Genomic DNA, 23,067 nt, shown 5'->3' with positions numbered 1-23,067 from the left:
TTCTAAACCCACACAGGCTGGACGTTGTCAATCCCACACCCTTTTCCCCCGAATAACCTGGTTCCAGAGAACTCCTCACCAAAATGCAGCTGTAAGACCATAAAGCAGGATATTTAAACGCTGCAAATACCAATTGCTGGAATAGCCCCCAAAAGCCTGGAAGCCACAAGTCACCCCATCCAGAGACTAAAGAACCGAGGAAATAAATGCTGGTTTCCCAGGAGAAATGAACTGCATTGGCAAGAAGAATCAGTACTCTGTCCTGAGAGCTGTCCCTTGAGACAGAGAAAAGGGCATGCCATCCCCAACACTGTACCTGGGACCAGAGGTCACACTGCCATCGAGAACACAGGGTTATCCCAGTAAAAAAATGTATGTGGAAAAAGTCTCTAAGAGCCATGACAAACTGTTGACAGTGGTCCCTCCTGGAGAGAGAAAGGGAGCTGGGGACATGAGAACATGGGACGTGGACGTACCTGGAAATCTCTGTATTTGAGAGAAAGGGTGGCTACACCGCGGTTGACATCCGAAGTTCACAGTATCTGCAGTGGCAAAGTGCGCGGCTCACAATGACACATGAAAAATGTTGGCCTGGATTCTTTGAAAGGTGCTTGCTATGTGTAAGGCATGCTGGAGGCTATGAGGTAGACTTGCATCCTGTCCTCGAGCAGAAACGGTAAGTCGTGAATGCAATTACTGTGACACACGGGAGGAAGTGGTTGGAAAAAGTGGCTTAGGTGAAGGGTCATGAGAATGAAAAAGACAATTACTTCCTTCTGAGGAGGATGAAGGAGGGCAGAGCATCACTCGAGAGACGGCAAACTAGACACTTTTAACATACTTGCACATTTCTGCTTTTTGACCTAGTTCTCATGCCACCTCTGTAGTGAAGGATGCCCTGGTTGGACACCTGACCTTTGTTCCTACCTCACATGAGCACATTTTCCTGTTTATACATCTTCCCCCATTACACTCAGTGTGAAAGGGCAGAATGCACTTCACCTATCCTGGTTCACACAGAGACAGCCACTAGCACCAACCTCGTCCGTCCGTCCATGCATGCAGCTTCTCCAGTTCTGTGTCCGGTTGGGGAGGCATGCAAAGCTGAGTAAGATATATCTACCACCGAGGGCACCACCACCAAAGCCAATGACAATGCCTGACAGAAACCATGCACAGGGCTTTGGGAACCCAACGGACCAGAATCCGAGGTAAGAAAGGCTTCTCCAAAGACTTGGAACTCACTTAAGCTCTTGTAGAAGGTGGAAAAAGGAACAGGGTAGGAGAGGAGTATCATGTGGAGGCAACAGCATCTCCCCTTTAACCGGCACTCCAAAAATTTCATTGACCCACACTATGATCAAGGTGGAGTCCAAGGGTACTTCCCTTTCATAGTAATAGACATTTCTGAAAATAAATCCAAGATGAAGACCCCAAGATTATAGGAGAAAGCTGGTGAAGTCATTTATCCTAGAATCAGAAAACAACCAGTCCAACAACTTTTAAAGGAAAAGTTTATTCATTTGAGACATGCGGGGGGGGGGGGGCGCTGAGAAACATCAATGGGAGAAACATCGACTGGTACACGTCCCAGTTGGGAGCTGCACCCGCAAACTTCCAGTGTATGGGATGCTGCTACAACCAACTGAGCCCCTGGGGAAGGGCTGACAACCAAGCTATTGTCTGATCACTTCCCAACCAGAATTTTACTGCCCTGAACAAAAGCAATGAGTCACCCATCATCAACTGACACTTAAAAGTATGAGGGACTGGCCCTTCAACTTTCTCAACCAGAAGAGACGTGTGAGCTTCCTCCCTTCTTACCAGCTGAGGTGCTTTCTTTATTGCTTGGTAAACAGGCAACTCCCTTCCCCTCTGCATGACTATGTCCCTTAAAATCAATTGTCATCCAAGCAACTTTTGCTTTAATTCCGCTTGCCGCAGAGATGTTGTTAAGGAGCCAAGGCTAGGTCCACATGATCCTCTTATAATCATGCTTTTCAGAGGGGCTGGCAGGTACAGTGCCCATGTCAGGCCAGGGCTTATCCAAGTCCTGCAGGCATCTGCAAAAGCTACCAGGCAGCCTTGTCAGGAAACACACTCACCAGAGATCTAAGGAGAATGCCTGATTTTTTCAGTTGCGGAAATCTCACCTAATCCTGAGGTACATCCTTGGCTTCTCCAAAAAGCAGGCGAGGAAACTGAGGCTTTGGTTAAGCAAATCACCTCAGCTTGCATAAAAACTGAAATTTGAGTCCAGGGTTAATCTGGCTCCAAAATCCAGTCTTTCTGTTACAGAAAGCTGCCTCAATTAGTACTCCAGACTCCTCAAGCACAGAGAAGGGACGGACGGTGCTAGTAGGAAGGAATTACGTATTTTTTTTCAGGCGAGAAAAATCATCTATGATAATCCAACTCTGTTTGCTTTACGGAGGATTGTGGGGAAAATAGCTGACTTAGTGCAAACAGTTTCATTTCTGTCCCAATTGTGCACACACTGGTGACACAGCCTGCGGAGACCTGTCATGTGCATAAAGACACGAAACCGAAACCGGAAGGGCTCTCAGTCGGAGGTCATAAACAAAGCACTCAAGAAATGCTCGAAATGCTCAACTGCAAAGGAAAAGATCTGCTTCATGCGCCTTTTCCTTTCCCTGCAAGAAGTGCGACTGACACACGGACCCTACCCTTTGTAACTGTCTGTCATGTGTATGCCAGGAGCTAGATCTCAAGAGGTCGTGATGATGAGAAACGAATTGCTGGTCTACTGAGACCCAAATCCCGGAACCTCAGGCTGTGAGAGGCAAGTGGGCCGTCATGGGGCAGACGCACTGCACTGGAACTTCTGGAAATTGAAGCTGGAATGTTCATCTTCCCCAAACTCCAGCTGATGACGACCCACGATGCTGAACAACAGCCACAGCTCTGGGGAAGTCCTAAGAATTGTTCAATTAAGGATTCGTCCCAGGAGATCCCATAGGATTAAGGAGATGCGAGACTCAAAATCTTTTAGAAGTTCCTAACTCTCAATGAACTCACCCTACATAGATTTTCTATAGTTTGCTCCTCATTTAAAAAATCTGGATTTAGGAAGTGATAGTTCACACTCACTTCATCACCACCTGCTATATGCAGATCAGTGGTCACCAATGCTTGCTGGCAGTGAAGAGTCGTCACGTTTTACCAATGAATAAGTAAGATGTGGACTAAAGTTTTAGAGGCCGAGTACCACAGGCTGCAAAGCCAAACCAAATCATTATGCAGGAATTCAAATGACTGAGACACTATGTTTGACACAAAAGGAATAAGAAGTATATTTCCACACGAGTTATTTACGTACACGCACTATTCTTGCACTTCTGAAAAGTTCATGCTTTCCCACAAGGTTATTTAGAACTTTCCCTATTTAGGAGACAGGCTGCCCTCCAAATTTTGTCTGAGCTCTGAGCAAACTGTGGCTTACTTGCTGATCTCGCGATGCGTCTGTTAAGGCTAAAAGAAAAAATACACTATAGCACGTTCTAACGATAGCCTATGTCCCTTCTTGCGTCACTGAAGACAGTGTTGGTTTAATTTTTAAAAACCACCACACAAAAGGCGCGGGGAAGTAATCAGATGATTTTTTAACAGGTGTTGAGAGAGGGGGAAACAGCTTCTAAGATCCTATGAACCAGGAGTGTGTGATTTCAGTTTATTATAATCTTGGCTGTGAAAAGGGTAATACCATCTTTTCTATTTAGCTAATGGACTTTTTAATGGTTTTTGTGAATGGAAGCTAACCTGAAAATATCAAGAAAGTAAAGATAAAACAAGCACACATGCAAAGGGCCCATGGACAAAGCCAGTGGGGGGAAGGACTGAGGGTGGGAGGTGGGGGTGGGGGTGGTGGAGGAAAGTGGAGACAACTGTATTCAAACACTAATTTTATAAATGATAAAAAATATACTATTAAAAAACATGTTGACTTCAAAATAAACATTACCTTTTTAACACTTGTAAAGTATAAAATAAGATTTTTGCTTTCTAAAAAACAAACAAAAAAAAAACCTTGAAAGTTTTCATACTTCAGGTCTCACATCCCGAGTAAGAGGACAAGTCTCCAAAAGCAGGTCTTACCCATAGTAACCACAGATCTTTTGAAAAGCAGAAATGAACATAAGTTATTTCCTTAAAGCTGGCTTTCTTGTATTTAATCTTGTATGTCACCCTAACATAAATTACAGTGACAAGTTAATGCTACACCCTCCAACCTCATCACATGCCAGCTGTGTCCGTCACATAAACATCTTAGGGAGGCCACAGTGGTTCTATATTGTGAATCCAATGATTTTCAAAAGGACGCACCCACAGGTTCACGTTTCCACGTCTGTAGAACTTTATTGACAATAAAACACATCAGCATATTTTATATATGGGCAAGGGCATTCCTAGAATAGTAAATGGCACATCATCATCTAACTGTTGAACTTTATCAAGATGAGGTTTTAAAAAATAATACACTAATATTCCATACGACTACTTGAATTAAATAATAAACAATTAAAATAACATGTAACAGCAGTTTAAAAATATAAAGCTCATTGTTTACTATTTATCATAAGCTAGCATCACTCAAATACAACAATTTCTATTTTTAAAAAAAGACTACACACGTCCCACAAACCAAAGGATGAGGCTAGGAAAGGCTGTGACAGGGGTAACTGGCTCCTGCCCCGGTACCCCAGTCCCTTTTCTCAAAGGGCAGGCGGTTTAGGCAGTCACTTGTCAGTCCAGTGTACAGTTACATATACGGTGATCATATAATCAACCCTCCAAATTAGGCAACTTGAGAGTGAGAAGATGCCCCGTTACGCTGAGAAAATGAAATAACCAAGGCTGTCCTGAGCAAGCTCAGGACACATGGCAATCCAGTGGAATACAGTGTCAGATGCACTATCCTTACTTTTGTGTTTTAGGGGGACAGTACAGATTACCTGAAAAAAATTAGGGAACCTTGAATTTTTCTGCAATTGAATTTTTTGGACTCCACTTTTACTGTTAGAAGAGGTTTTACTGGAAATACATTAGTGATTACTGTGTAAATGGGTAGAAAATCATGAACAATCTCCAAGGCATGGGATATATCTTACAGACTCCAAAAAGGGGCTAGGTTAGTATTTTTTTTTAGTAAACAAAGATGTTCACTTTTACTGAATATAACAGATTTGTCTTTACTTTTCAATTTCTAAAGTCTATCCTTAACACAGAAAATATATTTTTATCTTAGTATCAGTTTATATAAACACATAAAAATGGATTATCTGGCCATAACTAGCTTATTCAAATATAATAGAAATAATTTAATACGTTTTTTAAACGTCCAAGCCCAAGTTCACATTCATTCAAAAATTTAGATACCCTAACAAGGGTTTTGATTTTCAATCTTTAAGGCAGAGTGCAAAGGTGGGTGTGTCCCCAAAACACACCAGCAGCTGTTCCATCCAAGCTCACAAGAAATGAGGGGACATACGTAGGATTTGATAAATCTGAAAGAAGGTGTTAAGTTTTTTTAAATAATATTCCAATTCCCCTGCTTGGATGATGAGGTTTAAGGCTACTACTGAACTATACCAATTATAGAGAATCAGGTAACATACACACTTGAATCACACAGATTTGGAGGAACAAAAATCAAAACAGAAAGTGAAATTTTGATGTTGGACCAAAAGTGACACATCCATATTCAGAAACCAAGTATAAATAACACAAAAATTAAGTGTAATTTTAATAAACTGATATTTAATACCTGATCTAATAATTTTAAATTAGCATGCATCATAGCTTCATTTAGTTACAATTATTAAAAGAACATAGTATAGGTCTATAGGAAACTGATATGAGATAAAGAAGAATCTACTATGAGGTTACATTTCTTATAAGTACATTCTAATTTTAATTAATTTCCAAATCGGGCAACTAAATCAAGTATTTATTGTTTTCTTTACTCCATGCTATTGTTTCTACTTCAAGGGGTGCAACACGGGTACGTAAATCAACAATAAAATTCTATGCAGGGGAGGGGACTATATAAGGGCAAACAAAAAATAGGAGGCACAATTAGCAAAAACAAAAATGTATGTTTTATTATGAAAGACAATGAAATAAATCAGAAAATACAGATAAATACAAAAGAAGCTATAAAGCATAATAAATTTTTTTCCAGCAATGGAAAAATGTCCCTGAATAGTTTTAGGTGTATCTTTTAGTAGTACTCCGTGCCTAATAATAAACAGTCAATTTTATGTGTTCTATTTAGCTGTATTAAATGATTTTTCAGTTTAAAAGATGAGATAATTCTGATCGTTTTAATGTTGGCACTCAAAAGCAAAGACATTAACGGAAAAGAAAAGTAAACAAGACATAAAATGACTTGCAAAATGCAGTAGCTTATGAACGTAACGTCGATTCCAGTTGCAGTAACGGTGGCACACACAGTCTCGCAGCACGCAGACACAGCCCAGGCCCCATACTCCACAGACATTTCCGGAACTTGGAAACATATTTTGCATATCATGATATGAGTTTTACAAGTCAGTCCTACAACCACAAAGCTAGAGCTATTAATAGCACAAGTTTTTATTTGCTAAATTTAACAAACTAAATATCTAAAACTTACTACAATGATAATGAAAAGATACTTTTATTGGCTTTTTAAAAGACAAATGCAAATGAGACTATCTTATTCAAAAAATTAATTTTCAAAACTGTCATAAATGAAATAAATACGACATCTAATACAATCGCTTCCTGTAAGAATCTCTGAGACGGGCAAGGCTAGAAACCACGCTTCTCGTTTGAAGATCCCTAACACCGGCGTGTCCCTTAACAATCTTGTTCTTATAGAGGATATGTGGAACACCCACATTTTCTTAACATTTGTCTTAAAACAAACTAACTTTAACACCCAAATGTTCTGTATATATTAAATTACTTATTTTAAAATTAATGAGAAGATATCTAGACACAATTTCTAAGAAAACAATGCAGAAAGTAATTTATTCTTGGTTATTTACAGAAAGAGCTTTGCTAAATGACGATGTAAAATCATGTTCAAAAATCTGACAAAGCTTTTCTAGTAATCAGCACTGCAGTTTCCAAAAAACTTTACAACAAAGGATGTTTCATGTGTAGTTACTAGATGAATCTCAGAGGCAGGAACTACAGCATTTGACATGGTTAATAATCTCAATTTTATTACACTAAATGTCAGGTCAGAAGTCATGGCATTTACATGCTAGAACACTGTTTATCGCTCAACTCTTCCAATTATATCAAACACTGATCAACCAAATGTGAGTGGACTTCACTGCTGCAACTTCACGGTGTCTTTCAAGTATATGCAAATCTTTTGAAGGGACACATACGCAAATGCACGAAACAAATGAAATATAAATATTTAAGAGAATGAACAGAAATGGCTTTTAAGCATAAACCACTCTGCCATTCAATTTTGAAGCTCTATCTTTTCTTAACTAATTTGTCTTCTGTTATTAGTAGTCTTCTATCCTATTAAAGTTGTAGGTTTACAAGATGATCTGGAAATTTCACATTGGTGTAAGAAAGGAATGTCTGGTTGATGTAGTCTAGAGACAAAGAAAGAATTAGTCTTAAAATGTATTCAGTTGCATTTATCTAAATAATAATACAATAAAACTCCATTTTATAACAGTATTATATCAAGGATACAATCTTATTTTGATAAAAATGACAGTAGCATATATCAGAATATATTCTAAAGTTTAAGAGATCATAAAGGAAATAAGCAAATTTTGAGCTTACATAAAACTCATATAAGTTAAAAATAAAATCGAAGCAATCAAATCACAAACTATACAATTTTTTAAAAGAACATACTTAGTACATGGCAACCCTGAAACACTTGGTACTCGTAGTAGATACATCCTGAAGTGTTTTACCAAGTATTTTGCTGTTCAAATACTTTAAGAGTTCAAATCATTTATACATATGAAGGGTATGGTATTTGCTTTAACAATTAGGATACAAAGCAGTGATATGAGGTCTCTGTGTGTGACGATACTACTAGCTGCACAGTAAATAAATGAATATCACTATATACACAGCCTCCAGAAACTCACTGGACAACTACAAAGACAACCTCTGCTCATTTCTTTATAATTCCCTAAAATTTATTCAAGTTGCAGCCTTCATTGTTGATACAAACTGTCACACATTAAGAAAACAGTAACAGAGCTTCTATTTTTCCCTTCAACTTCCATTCCTTGATCCAGTTTGTCAACCTCAGTGCATGGCCAATTGTTTTTCAATTATAGATTTATTTTCGTCCTTTTAACTAGATGTCTATGAGGATTTCACATCGTTTTATGCAACATGCTCATCCCTTCGGTGTAAGGGCTTTGTCAAGTTTTGTTTTAAAGCCTTCAAAGTGCTTGTGGTTACTTCGTATATATCATGTGGTCAAAGTTTCAGTTCACTCATATATTTAAAAAATTAAAATTTATGAAATTCAATTTTACGAATCTAAGTTATCTTTAGCAGTTCACAACTTATTAAATTTCAATAAACTGCTCACACTATCAAATGTTAAATTTGCTCAATTCAAGTACATAACATGAGCACACATTAAACATTTAATATGTATCTGGGGAATCTGAATAAAGGGAATAAAAAGAGTTAATATGCCCTGGCTGGTGCAGCTCAGTGAACTGAGTACCGGCCTGTGAACCAAAGGATTGCAGTTCAATTCCCAGTCATGGCACATGCCAGGGTTGCAGGCCAGTTCCCAGCAGGGGATGCACGAGAGGAAACCATACACTGATATTTCTCTCCTCCTCTCCTTCCCTTCCCCTCTAAACATAAATAAGTAAAATCTTTAAAAAAAGTTAATATATTAATATGGCTTACCTTTACAATAAGAAGAAATACCTTGTTCTATGAGCAGCTGCCATACTTTCAGACATGTTTCTGACTTTTAGGTAATTAACAAATCCTCTGAAGAAAAGGAGCAGGCCTGAGAAAGTTGAAATAATACAGATTTTGTTCTTACACAGTAAGGGGGATGATATATTTAAAGTACACCATTATAAACAGAATCCTCTTAGCTTAAGAAATTTATCTGTAGAATCCCATTTACTCCATAGTATACTTTATACTAAAATAACTCCATCATGGGGAATGATGATAAAACTTTACTGCCACCTGAAAATTATTTCAATTTATTAACCCTAGATGTAGCTAAAGTAAAAACTAAATCCAGCCATGAAAATCTAGAATTACACAAAAATATACATTTATTGAATGATTTCTTTAAATAGCAAAGTTACCTAATGCACTTAAACTGATTCAACTCCTAGAAATCCCGTTTTACCAAATTTTCAATTACAGTCGCCATTAAGGAAACTAAGATGTGTTTACTGTTAGAAGTCAGAGTTCAAGACAGAGCGTGTGCAAGGTAACGCTAACGACTGTGGGGTAGAATAAGCCTGTCTAGCAACATCAAGTGCCTGTCATCGGTAAAATCTGTGTTTGAAGATACACGTACATTCTATAAATAATTTTAATTATTAGTTCATATTTCTAAGTAATAAAAGACTGACTTATAATAAAAATTAAGAAGAATCAGGAACAAGGACTGGGAAAGAGCCACTCTAGTAATTTCTTAAATGGTTTGGGATATATCTCATATCTCTATCTCAGTGTTCTCCTCAGTAAAATAGTATTTTTAAATAATAGCCATTTATATCACAGGTATCTTTAATAATTATTAGCTAAGTATAAAAAGCAGTAACATTATTAGTAAAATTAAGTCTTTGATATACTTAAACACACGATTCTAAGGAAAACATTTATTAACTCCAGTAAATTTTTAACCAGATAACTGTGGGTGCAAAAACAAAACCAGGAGATACATATGCATGCAACCTTCCTCACCAGGAGGAAGAGACTGTGGGTCTAAAATGCCGAGTCCCAAAGTAATCAAAGCACTAAAACACGGGAAGACGAAGAGCTATACAAACAATGACTTAAATAAGTGGTATGAATTTCACCCAAATCTGATGCCATCTGCTTCCGATATCCTAACTCCTTCCTCTTGTGCCTCTCACTCTGAATTCCACCCCATGTCCTTCCAGGTGCTGCTCAAAGATAATGGGCATTGTGATCCAAATATAAAGCTATTATTGAGTCATGTAAACCAAAATTACTTGTGAAATCCCTTCTTCTGCCTATGAAGCTGCAGTTTCTAAGAGATATTTCACTCTGCTCAGACATTTTCTAAAATAAGACAATCCATATCTAGAAACCAATCACTCAGTGGCTATTATTTCTGAATTCTACCATGCGCCGGACATTCTTGAGTATATGTGACACTTTTACATAGGTTGCATTTCCACATTCCCGAGTGCTAGGTTGTGGCTCTGATGTGAACCTGGCATTGACCTCTGCATTTCACTGTGCCCACAGTTGCCTTCCTAAGCTTCCTCAATCTCTCAATAATATATGTAAGCAAATGTACTCGATTAATATGCTTAACTGCCTAATAAGCTTTATGTTTTTCACTTTTAAGTAAGAAACTCAACTAAAAAACACAGAATTCAGGCAGTCAGAATCTAACTAACAATACAAAAAACTGGCTGAACCCTGTATGAGCCTTACTCCCCAACAGAATCACACCAGAACTTCACTATAATTATTAGAGAAATAATTCAGAATCTTTAGCGACCTTAACTGGTGACCCCAACTGACCACTATGAATTTGTGTCTCAAAAGACCCTAAAGGTCCAATAGCTGGACTAAATGCAAACTCAAGAGAAGACTGCCACCTACTGAAATGCTATTCTTCCCTGGTACAATTATGCTACTAGAAAAATGTGGGCTTTTAAACCTACGTAGAAAAAAATGTGTATTTTATGTCAGTAAATAAATCTGAAATGTGGGTTAAGAGTATGATGTGATTTTAAGATTAACTTAATTGTCATACATCTAAAGTAAAAAACCTAAGAAAACAAGAATTGGATATCCAAAATTCATCAATATAATGAAAAGGCATTCCTTGTAAGAAGGCAATGACAGAAGTCCAGTGACCATTAGCCATAATGCCTGTCCTTATGCCTAGCAGATTAATGATTAATGCAGGGCACATTTCGAAGGTATAAAAAATATTTCCATGATCCAAAAATAACAGAATGACTAGCACATCAGATTATCCTACTTTCAACGTTTTTTAAAACCATTAAAAGAAATTAGGTATGTATATTTTCAAGATAAATAACAATTATTTTTTAATCATATTACGATTTCCAGGTTTTGTAGTATTCAAGTCTCATTAAACCAGTGATTGTTTAAACTGAATGGCTCTGGATTTTCAACCTGAGAAACCTGGAGTACGGACTGGAACAACTGAGATGATTTGAATAGCTGAGATGACAACTTAAGTGTTTGGATATGAGAAATTTACAATAGAATATCTATTTTAACATAAGTTGTAACACAATGTATTTACAACTTACAATTTTGGGAAATACCAAAGTTAAACTAAAAGCAAATTAATCACAGTGAAATGCATCAAGAATAAACTTACCAAGTACAAGAAATATCCACCAAAGCCAATATTGTCCATTGAAATATCCAGTAAAATAATCAGAAAACTATGGAATGAACATAAACATATTAATCATATCTGTGTACCTCAATTTAAAAACTGTAAATTATCATCAGTCTCAGAATAATCTACTTCAAATAATCTTTAGCACTTAAAAACAGCACCAAAAGAGAAAAAAAATTTCATAACATACATATAAAATTATTTGAGAAAAAACCTTTTAGACATAACATACAAAGTATTTGGGAAACAGAATTCAGTTTCCACCTGCTTGTACAAAAAATGGGTAAATGCTATATACATATATGTAAGTCCAACACCTTCTCGTAACGAGTTCACATGTCAGTTCTTTTCTCATGATCTCCCAAAGCCATGACCACCACTCCAAATGCACTGCAGCTACTGGAGATATGAACACCAAAAGCCATGTTAGTTCCATCTTACCAGACGGGTCTGATCTGCTGACCTCTAAAAAAAGGAGCTTTTGACTTTCTGTACACCCCCTACTGTTAATCACTGCCAAGAATACACCCCAAGTCATTAGTGCCTCTTTATTTTCGAACTGATGCTCCAGCGTGCTGTCCCCAACAGTGAGCTGAGAACGGCTGAGTGGGCCTCGCCGCTGCCCCTCAACAGTTCGCGGCAGTGGCCGTGGCAGGCAGTTTCCTCTTCTGGTTAGGCTCTACTCATCAAGATTTATTATTTTAAAGTTTTAAAAAAAAAATCTTTCTAATTTTCTTCAGAGCTACTTAAGATGATTCTTCCCTATTATCCTTTAGCATCCAAACAATGCTTCAAAGAACATTTTTTTGAAGTGTTTACTATAAAATCTACTCCAAAACTACTAAAAATTGGCTTGCTTTATCTACTGTTTTCATTGGTCTCCAAACTGAGTCCGATTTAATGAAAAATGATTTTGTTCAATGCAGATTTGTCCTCAAAACTGAAATTAATTAAAAGTATCCATTTCCAACTTTATAGGTAATTACTTCCAACTGTTCATTGGTAATTTCCATAAAAGCCTAAAAATCCTACAGCTTTTTTAGTAACAAAAATGCTAATGAATTGTAAATAATGATACTATTGAGGAAAGGTATCTATGAAAGATTATCTAAATCTGCTTTTTAAAACCTTTTAAGTATTTCAACAGGAAGTATTAATAATTTATAAATGAACCATAATATAAATTCTCACAGTTTTAGTCAAAGCTTAAAAATTTCCTAGTACCATTAAAGATGCAAATCATGCCTGGCTGGTATAGCTCAGCAGATTGAGCACAGGCCTGCAAAGCAAAGGGTCACAGGTTCGATTCCCAGTCAGGGCACATGCCTGCTTGGGCTGCAGGCCAGGTCCCCAGTAGGGGGTGTGTGAGAGGCAACCACACATTGATGTTTCTCACCCCTTCTTTCTCCTTCCCTTCCCTTCTCTCTAAAAGTAAAATAAATAAAGTCTCTTAAAAAAATAATAAAGTGTTTGGGGGCATCCATTGATGAGTCGTATTTTTTTTAAAAAAGATGCAAATCGCTCATATGCCAACACCTGTAAATATGTACAGTGAAGGGAGAACTAGAAAATTGAGAAAATATAGCTTATAAAGTAGTACTGAACTATACTTTTACTCAAGAGATTAATAATTAGAAATAAAAGGTTTTCATATAGGTTTTATAGACTATAAAACAAAAAGAAATAAAGAGCCAAAGCAATACATTTTCAACTTTTTAATTTTAAAACATATTTAATATACAATGTTACATGGCAAGAGGCAACAATGTAACATTATACATCAAATGTTTTAAAATTAGAAAGTTAAAAAGGTATTGCTTGGGTTCTTCATTCTTCACCCAATATATTTACCTAAAGCTATTCTTTATTTACTTCCAAGTAATAAATATAATTACCTTTGCCCTGAAGTCAAAAAGAAAGACGCATTATGTAAAAAGATAAATAAGCTTCTATTCATTACTGAGTTATCAAAAATGTTTTAAAATAATAAAAATCACAAAGTTGAGTCAAGTTGTTGTTTAAAAAAAAGAAATAAGTGAATCAATCAGAAATTGAAGTCTGGAAAAAATAAGCGAACTAACAAGAAATCTATCTGATTTTACTTTATTAAAATAACACCAGTGTTTTATTGTTTACATCCTGTCGATTTAAAAAAGACTTGTTTTTAATAAAACATATATGCATTTTAAAAGAAACAATAAAAACATCAAAGCCTTAGGGAGAAATAATATCAGAATCTTAGGCTAAAGATATTCACACTAAATCTGAGGTTCATGGCAACTCAGAAACAAAAAAGAAAGCAGCAATATGATTTATAATTTATTGTCTAATAAAGGAAACAGCCAGGCTTTCAGAAGGAAACCTCTCTCTCAGTACTGACCTCCAAGGAAAATTTATTGCTTGGAGCATTACAATGAAAGTCAAAGCACAGAGGCAGGGCAGACTTAGGAGAACAGGCACTGAATTGAGAACGAGCTAGTAAACACAGTACTCGCATCCCTCCACAACCGCATCAAAATTACAACTGAAGGACAGAACAGCCATCATTCAGAACCACCTGAAATTAAGCAGGATCCCACAATTAAGGATATAAAAAAGAAGCCACAGCGACACTGGTAGGCGTGCAGGAGAGATGAACAGGCTGTTTCCACACCTCCTGAGATATCTGAAGGGCTATCTCGGCTGCAGAAGTCCCCCCAGAGAAGTGAGGCGTCCCGGCCCCCCACCCCCAGCTCAGGGTTTCAGTACCAGGAAAAGTCCCCACAATTTCTGGCTGTAAAAACCAGTAGAGATGAAGGCTGAGGGAAATGGGGGGGCTGCTAGAGAACCTGGCAGTTCCTCCTAAAGGGCTCGCACACGGACTTACTTGGACTCACTCCCTCTGAGCTCCAGCACTGGGGCAGCAGCTTGAAAGGCCCAGGGACACACCGGGAAGAAGTGAACTGTCTGGCATTAGGATGACCCCTCCTGTCTGGCAGGAGGGCCACCCTTCTCCCAGGCAGAAGTGCTGGCAGAGGCCACCATTCCCTTTCCGAGCCTTTGTCCTACTGAGCCGGCAAGGGGATGCCGTATCTAAATCTCCATCAGAACTCTGAGAAATTCCAGTCTTTAAATTTAAGTTCCCCATCTTGTCACATTAAGTGCAGTTGATTATTCGACAGTCCAACCTAGGGTTCCATGGGAGAATCAGGATCTAATGCCCTCACGGCATGGCTGAATGTAGTGGACTGATTTCTTTTGTATGACTCTAGAACGATATTAGAAATTTACCAACCTTAGGAGAAACTGAGAAAACAGTCCTCAAATTATTTTCTGAGTTCTATAACTTAGATGAGAAATACCATTTGAGTAATAGTAACTAAATTTCCTACTAATATCACCAAGGTTGGACTTAGCTCCAACTATTTTGAGGTTTTTCCTAACTTCTGCAAGGACAGAGATTCTCTCTTTACCTCTGTATGTTCAATAACACCCAACAGATTTATGCTTATGGTGGGAACCCACTTTACAATTTTTTAAATAAAATTAAGACAAGATTCTGTCAGAAAGCAACTTTTACAATGGCTTGAATTTTAATCACCCTAGAAGAAGCCAATCCACAGGTCCCTGCCAAGAACTAACTGATTAATAACCAAAACCTATGAAAAGATTACTGAAACCCTGAGAAGTGATAAAATAAGTTTTAAAATAATGAAGAAGCATATTAATCCACTGGGTTCCTACATACTAACAATGAACTTCAAACAAAGAAATTATTGTAAAACAATTCCTTTTGCAACTCCAACCAAAAGAATAAAATACCTAGGAATAAACTTAACAAAGGACGTGAAAGATCTATATACTGAAAACTACAAACCATTATTAAGAGAGACTGAAAAAGACACAATGAAATAGAAAGATTCGTATTCATGGAGTAGAAGAGTCAACATGACCATATGATCCAAAGTAATATACAGATTTAATGCAAGATCCTCATCAACATTTCAGTGTCATTTTTTAAAGAAATGGAACAAAAAAAACCCCATCAGATTTGTATGAAACCATAAAAGACCCTGAATAGCTAAAGCAATCTAGAGAAAAAAGAATGAAGCCACAGGTATCACACTACCTGACTTCAAATTATACCACAGCACTACAATACTCAAAACAGTATGGTATTGGGGGCAGGGGTGGACACAGACCAATGGAACAGAAGTGAGCCCAGAAATAAAACCACCTGTATAAGGGCAAATAATTTTTTTTAAGATTTTATTTATTTTTTTAGAGAGAGGAAGGGAGGGAGAAAGTGAGAGAGAGAAACATCAACGTGTGGTTGCCTCACACACGCCCACCACCGGAGACCTGGCCTACAACCCAGGCATGTGCCCTGACTGGGAATCAAACTGGCAACCCTTTGGTGTGAAGGCCAGCACTCAACCACTGAGCCACATCAGCCAGGGCCTAGGGATAATGATTTTTGAAAAAGGAACCCAAAACACACAATGGTGAAAAGAAAGCCACTTCAATAAACAGTGCTAGGAAAATTGGGTAGTCACATGCCAAAACATGAAACTAGATTACAGTTTGTTCCCATGTACAAAAATTAATTCAAAATAGATCAAGACCTAAATATAAGATCTGAAACAGTGTATTACACAGAAGAACACGTAGGTACTAAACGTATGGACTTTGGTCAAGATTTATGATTTTGACCCCAAAGGCAAGGGAAGTAAAGGCAAAAATAAGTGAATGGGGCTATATCAAACTAAAAAGTTTCTGCCCAGCAAAAAACTGACAAGGCAACCAGCAAAATGGGAGATCTCTGTGAACAACAGCTCCAAGAAGGGATTAACAGCCAAACTATATAGAGAACTCACACAACTCAACAGCCAACAAAAGCCCAATTTAAAAACTGAACAGAGGACCTGAACTGACATCTCTCCCAAGAAGACAAACAGCCAACAAATATATGAAAAGATGTTCGACTCCACTAGCTATTAGGGAAATGCAAATCAAAACTACAACACACCAGTCCGGCCAAGATGGAGGCGTAGGTAGATACACTGGGCCTCCTCATACGACCAAAAGAACAACAACAAATTTAAAAACAAATAACCCCAGAGCTGCCAGAAAATCGAACTGTATGGAAGTCTGACAACCGAGATGTTAAAGAAACATTTATTCAGAGAGGCGGGAGGGCGGAGAAGACGCGTGGCAAGGCAGCAGCTGGAGGACTGGGTGGGTGAGGCAGTGGCTGGCGGAGCTGGCGATCCCACACGTGTGTGCATAAACTGGAAAGAACAACTGGGGAGCGAGACAAGACAAGACCACACCGCCCAGGGTTCCAGCGTGGGGAAGTAAAGCCTCAAAACCTCTGTTGGTAAAATCTGTGGGGGTTGTGGTCATGGGAGAAACTCCCAACCTCACAGGTGAGTTCATTGAAGAGACCCACAGGGTCCTAGAACGTACACAAAACCACCCACCTGGGAATCAGCACCAGAAGGGCCCAATTTGCCTGTGGGTAGCAGAGGAAGTGACTGAAAGCTGGGGAGAGCAGAGCAAGGGGCATTGTTCCCTCTGGGACCCCTCCCCCACAGATGGCACCACAATGCAGTGACATGGGTTGCCCCATCCTGGTGAATACCTAAGGCTCTGTCGCTTACTATATAATAGGTGCCCCAAGACAAAATAATATAGTCCAGATGAAAGAACAAAGTTCCAAAAATAGAACTAAGTGATGAAGACACTGGTCAACCTATCAGATGCAGAGTTCAAGACACTGGTAATCAGGATGCTCACAGAAATGGTTGAGTATGGTTGCAAAATGGAGGAAAAAGTGAAGGCTATGCAAAGTGAAATAAAGAAAAGGTACAGGGTGCTGGGAACTGCCTTGCCTTGTTTCAGAAGCTGTAATTCCCTGTGGCTAAGGCTGAGTAAAGGACCTTGGGACCATAAGCCACTTAGGAGACAAAGCTTATCTTCCTTGTAGAGAGACCACCTCTGCCCCCTTTCTCTTCAACCCTGCTTGGTCCTAGGCGGATGACTGGTTAGGCAATGATGGGTAAGATTCCTCAAAAGAGGGATGACCTAAGACAGGCACAGTCTTGAAGGGGCCCTCAGGGAAGGACTTGGGGGCTACAGAAAAAGGGGGTGATGGACCCTTGCCTTTTGGCTTTGACATAGCCTGAGTCCTCATTCTGTCTTCAAGAAGTCTCCTAATCTTTGGCTGCCTTACTTCCCCTGCCTGACTTAAGCCTGAAACAATGCTGGAGGTAGGTGCGGCCCTGTGCTGGAAAAGGCGGGTTCCCTAGGGCAATCAGGCCTAAGAAAGAATGTGTAAAATCCTGTGAAACCTGCTTTGCTGACACCCTCAATTTAAATGATAAGGGTCCAAGCAGGAAGTGAGTTTGTTTCCCAAAGTTATATTTCTTTAAAAAACTACAATATACAACCTCACATCTATTAGAATGGCTATCATCAACAAGACAGATAATAACAAGTGTTGGAGAGGTTGTGAAGAAAAGGAACCCTCATCACTGCTGGTGGGAATGTAAACTGGTGTAGACACTATGGGAAAACAGTATGGTGGTTCCTCAAAAAAATTAAGAGTAGAGTTACCACATGATCCAGTAGTCCTCCTTCTGGGTATCTACCCAAAATACTCGAAACCATTTATTTGCCAAGATATATACAACCCCTGTTCATTGCAGCATTATTTGCAGTGGCTGAGACACGGGGATAACCACAGTGTCCTTTGATAGAGGACTGGATCAAAAGGATGTGGCACATACACACAAAATACTACTCAGCTGTAAGAAATGAAACACCGCCATTTGGGACAACACGGATGGATCTTGAGAATATCATGCCAAGCGAAATAAGTCAGAAAAAGCTAAGAGCCGTATGATTTCACTCATATACGGAATATAAAGCTGAAACACACGGACAACAGCATGGCAGCTACCAGAAGGAAGGGGATGCAGAGTAGCGAAGGGTGAAGGGGGCCACACACAGAGCGACGGAAGAGGATCTGACTCTGGGTGACGGGCACACAGTGTAGTACACTGAACACGTATCACAGAAATGTGCATTTGAAACCTATATGATCTTATTAACCAATGTCGCCCCGATAAGTTTAATTTAAAAAAAGAAACACATTAAACATTTTTTGTAATGAGTAATGTTTTAATCAATTAGATAATGTAGGTGCATAATGGAAGTGTCTCAACCACTAAAGAGAAGCTGATATATTAGGTTTGTGATTCTACTGAAAATCTGAGGAGGATCTGACAGTCGATTAGAAATCAATGTTTAAATAAATGTGATTAATAGGAGTATATACTTTATTAATTGTACATTGTAGCATTAAAATGTGTGGGTAACTTTTAAAAAGACATTAAAACAATAAAGGCACTTTTAGTCATTCTCCTAGGCCTTATCCTAAGGAAATTAGGAAAAAAGCTTTATAAAAAGTCCAAAAAGGCCTTCAAGAGGCAAAGGTAAAGAGCTAGGGGAGATTATGCTAACAAAAGTAACAGAAAAATCCCTCAGCTAGGAGGGAGAAAAGACTCATCCTTGTGGTCTCCCTGCACAACCATGTATGTAAGAGGTGGACAGCAGGCGACACCCAGGGACAACAGGAAAACGAGACGGCTCGGAAGGAACAAAAGAGGGGGACGATGGGTTCCGATAACCACTTCCAAGGCCTACATTTTACTTTTGAGCTCTTAGGTTAACACCCGTGGTAATTTTACTAAGCAACAGAAATGTTTATGTTTAACTGATTTAGAAAGGCCCGCACCTGACAACAATAGTGGTAGCTATGATTTACTGAGCACATATACAGAGGTGCTACAACTAGGCTCAGTATCTTAATTATATTATTTCCATACATCACAAAAATCTTGAAAGACAGCTATTATCAGCTTATTATGAAGATACTAATGTTCAGAAGAACTTAAAAACAAAGTTAAAACACTGATATAAAAAAGATGAGATCCAAACAAGTTTTCTGCTTTCAAAACTCTTTCCACGTGTGTGGAAAGTCCCCCCTTACCATCAAGGAATATGCCTGAAACGGTGCCAAGTATTGAACCCTATGTACAGGATTCAGCAGAAGTAACGCCTGCTTCAGTGTGGTTGGTAGGGTAATATGGACTGCAATAATTTATAGCTTTAATTTGAACATTTCACCTAAAATGTTTTACGGTGTGCTTGAGTGTGATACTGTTATGTTACATAATTACATGCTTATGATTTTATAATAAAAGATTTTGTAATAAAAAGGGGGGTGTTATTTGTGCCAGACCCTGTATACTATGTTTTTTCCTATATACCAACCTATGATAAAGTTTAATTTATAAATTAGGCATACTAAGACATAACAATAAAACAGAACAATTATTAACAATAAAAGTCATGTGAATGTTTGTCTCTCTCAGATATCTGAAATTTCCCACTGAGTATTTTTGGACCATGGCTGGCCGCAGGTAATGCAAACTGCAGAAAACAAAACTGTGGGTAAGAGGGGACGACTGTACTAACAAGCTCTCACATAAACACAGTTATAAACGTTCACACCAGAGATCACTAAAATAATTAAGTCTAGAAGTTAAGAAAAGTCTCAAAATCATTGAATTCATATCCATAAAATGAACATTCATGAACCCACAGGAAACTTCATATATTTTAATTTTAAAGCTAAAAGTTAGAGAGGTTATCAAGACACTCACCCTGACGATAAGGATCCACTTGATCAATGAAAGGCCAAACCCACAGATGGCACCGTACCTTCCAGCGATGGTATTGGTGATACAGAAGGATAAACAAAATCCGAGCCAGTTGAAAATAAATGCCACTAAAAGAGAAACAATTATTTTAAAAAGCCATACTTTGGAAACAAATTAACAGAGACTTGATATTAATAATTCTTCATTGTGCCCCAGCTGGTGTGGCTCAGTGGATTGAGTGCTGGCCTGTGAACCAGAGGGTCACCGGTTTGATTCCCAGTCAGAGCACATGCCTGGGTTGTGAGCCAGGTCCCCAGTGGGGGGAGTGTGAGAGGCAACCACATGTTGATGTTTCTCTCCCTCCCTTCCCCTCTGTCTAAAAATAAATAAATAAAAATCTTGGGGAAAAAATATGCATTGCCTAATGGTAATAGGTTCCCTTTCTTTTTTGACTTTGGACCAATGAAGTCTTTTTTATAGACTATAGTTTTATCTTTTGCAAATTAAGTCATTACTAAACAGAAACAAATGTGCAAGCTTGCTTTCTTGTCAACTTCATCAACTGGAATCAATCCCTTAAAGCTCATCCCCAATGGGTGGAACATTTTTTAAACCAGTTAAAAACCAGGTCACAATGCAGCTTCCATGTGATCCCACCCAAAAAGCCCAGCCTAAGCTAGTCAACCAATCTGCCAATATTAAAAATGAGCCAAATGAATTACAAAGGAAATTCCCCAGTCGGATATTGTTCACTGCCCTTCCTGCTCTCTAACAAAACCCACCTCTACAGACGCTACAGGGAAGGCTGGATCCCATACTTAGCCCTACAAGGTGGGTCCCAAGTAGTCCGGGGAAAATCAGAATTCCTTTCCTATGATTTTTAAAAACAGGACTTCTGAAAAACATTCCTTGATTGTTATAAACACAGCAAAACACACCAAAAGGAGGGAGGATGGAATACAGGTTAAGTAATTAACAGTGGCTCTAAAGTGATCACTGCTGAAGCTGTGTAATGGCTACATGGAAAAATTTATTTTACTATTACCTACTCTCATGTAAAAACAAAAGAAGAAACGGCCCCTCCTCTTCCTCTGGATGTTTGGACGTGATACCTAGAACTGCTGCTGGGATCCTGCTGTCAGCCTGAGGAACAAACCCCCTCTCCAAGGGGCCGAGTGAAGCAAAGCACAGGAGAGCAGAACCACAACACTGACACTCTCTGAGCCTTCAGACGCTCATCCAGGACTTCTTATCTTGTGAGATAATCTCCTGACTATTTAAAACAGTTGTAGTAACGGGTTTCTATTACTTGTAGCTGAATCAACACTGATGTAGGTCCCTGAGATATAATCAGAGTGCCCTACTTATGTCCAACATATCAGCATTGTCAAAACAACAACAACAACAACAATAAAGCTTCTAAAGATCCATTTGAGCCTAGGTTTGGGTCTGTTCAGTACCTATCCTCTTCCCCTACATATCTCCCAAGAACATAAAGTAAATTACCTAGAGAAATTCTTATGTTTCAGAATTCTGAAGCTAAAGAGGAAGCATAGTAGGATAAGTTTAAATGAAAGAGCTATTTCTTTAAAACAATCTCCCTATTCTAATAATTTCTTCCTTCCTAATGCTTTCTGAAAAGTCTCAGCTTTCTTGATCATTTGTAGGAAGCTGTATTTAAACACAGAGTAAGTTTTGAAATAAGAGACCTGTATTTGAGTGGCAGCGTACTCACTTACTAGATATGTGACCTTGGACTCACTGCTAACTTCCACAAGTTCTCTGACCTGTGAGTACTCACTTTTTACAAAGTTGATAAGAGGATTAAGTGAGACAGTGCATGTAAAGAGCTTAGCACAGGACAGAACCTGGCTTGTGGTAATTGCTGAAGTGTTAGCTGTCATTACTACCCAAGCAAAATGGTCTCTTCACCTTACAGAGTAGGTCCTATCTTTTCTGTACAACAAAAAATTACAAGATACACTATTGGAAATAATTTTTCTTTAACTTTCTACTTTTTCCCTTTTTTCAAACCTACATTTCGATCAGTATTTTGTCGTTCTCCAGATCTGTGCTATCCAATGCCACCAGATACCCTGCCTCTTCCTGGTGCCCCAGGATTCATCCTTCTCTATAGAGGTTACTGAAACTTAAATTAATTAAAACCAGATAAAATTAAGAATACAGTTCCTCCATCGAATCAGCCACATTTCAAGTGTTTGAGTCACATGTGGCTTGTAGTTGTCCTATTACGGGTCAGCAGAGATTTAGAACATTTCCACCAGCACAGAACATTATATTAGACATAACTGCTCCGTATCTAATTGGCTAATATTTGTGTTAGCTGTGGGGGAAAACACAAAACAGGCATCAAAAAATAATTTTGTATCTACTTAAAATAAAGAATTTACATCCATGTGTAGAGGCAGAGATTCCCCACTGGTATGCCACGTGTGCGTCAGTGACAGGTGGAGATGTTCCTCTCCTCAGGTCTCAGGGCAGGGGGCAGGCGAGGTCTGGGGCGGAGGAAGGGCTGTCACCAGCCCCGAGCGCCTTCTGCCTTCATCCCAGTGTGCTGTAAGCGGGCTATCGTTCTGCAAGTGTGCCGTGTTGTGAAAACACAGGAAGCACTGATGCAGAAAATCCAAAACAGCAAAATACTCCAAAACCACATTATAGCCAAGCACTTACCAATTAATTTCTTCCAACCTATTACACTTACCATTGCACCCACACTAG

At 38.6% G+C, this 23,067-nt stretch overlaps 1 protein-coding gene across 1 annotated transcript in view; it reads right to left on the bottom strand.

Moving 5' to 3' along the window:
- Nucleotides 1–6,096: 6,096 nt before the first annotated feature.
- The window catches only part of NDFIP2 (Nedd4 family interacting protein 2), a 54,720-nt gene continuing 37,749 nt past the window's right edge, over nucleotides 6,097–23,067 (bottom strand). Inside the window, exons 5-8 of the mRNA XM_045839169.1 lie at nucleotides 20,332–20,456; nucleotides 11,597–11,663; nucleotides 8,923–9,028; nucleotides 6,097–7,622 (exon numbers count right to left, since the gene is read on the bottom strand). Of these exons, the coding sequence (XP_045695125.1) occupies nucleotides 8,925–9,028; nucleotides 11,597–11,663; nucleotides 20,332–20,456 (296 nt within the window). The 3' untranslated portion in view covers nucleotides 6,097–7,622; nucleotides 8,923–8,924. The remainder of the gene's footprint in view (nucleotides 7,623–8,922; nucleotides 9,029–11,596; nucleotides 11,664–20,331; nucleotides 20,457–23,067) is intronic.

This window comes from Phyllostomus hastatus, unplaced genomic scaffold (genome assembly GCF_019186645.2).
Source record: "Phyllostomus hastatus isolate PE091 unplaced genomic scaffold, TTU_PhHast_1.1 phas_contig_29, whole genome shotgun sequence".
In the NCBI taxonomy this organism is placed as follows: Eukaryota; Metazoa; Chordata; class Mammalia; order Chiroptera; family Phyllostomidae; genus Phyllostomus; species Phyllostomus hastatus.
The sequence above is the reverse complement of the archived record's forward strand: the minus strand, read 5'-3'. Positions and strand labels throughout refer to the sequence as shown.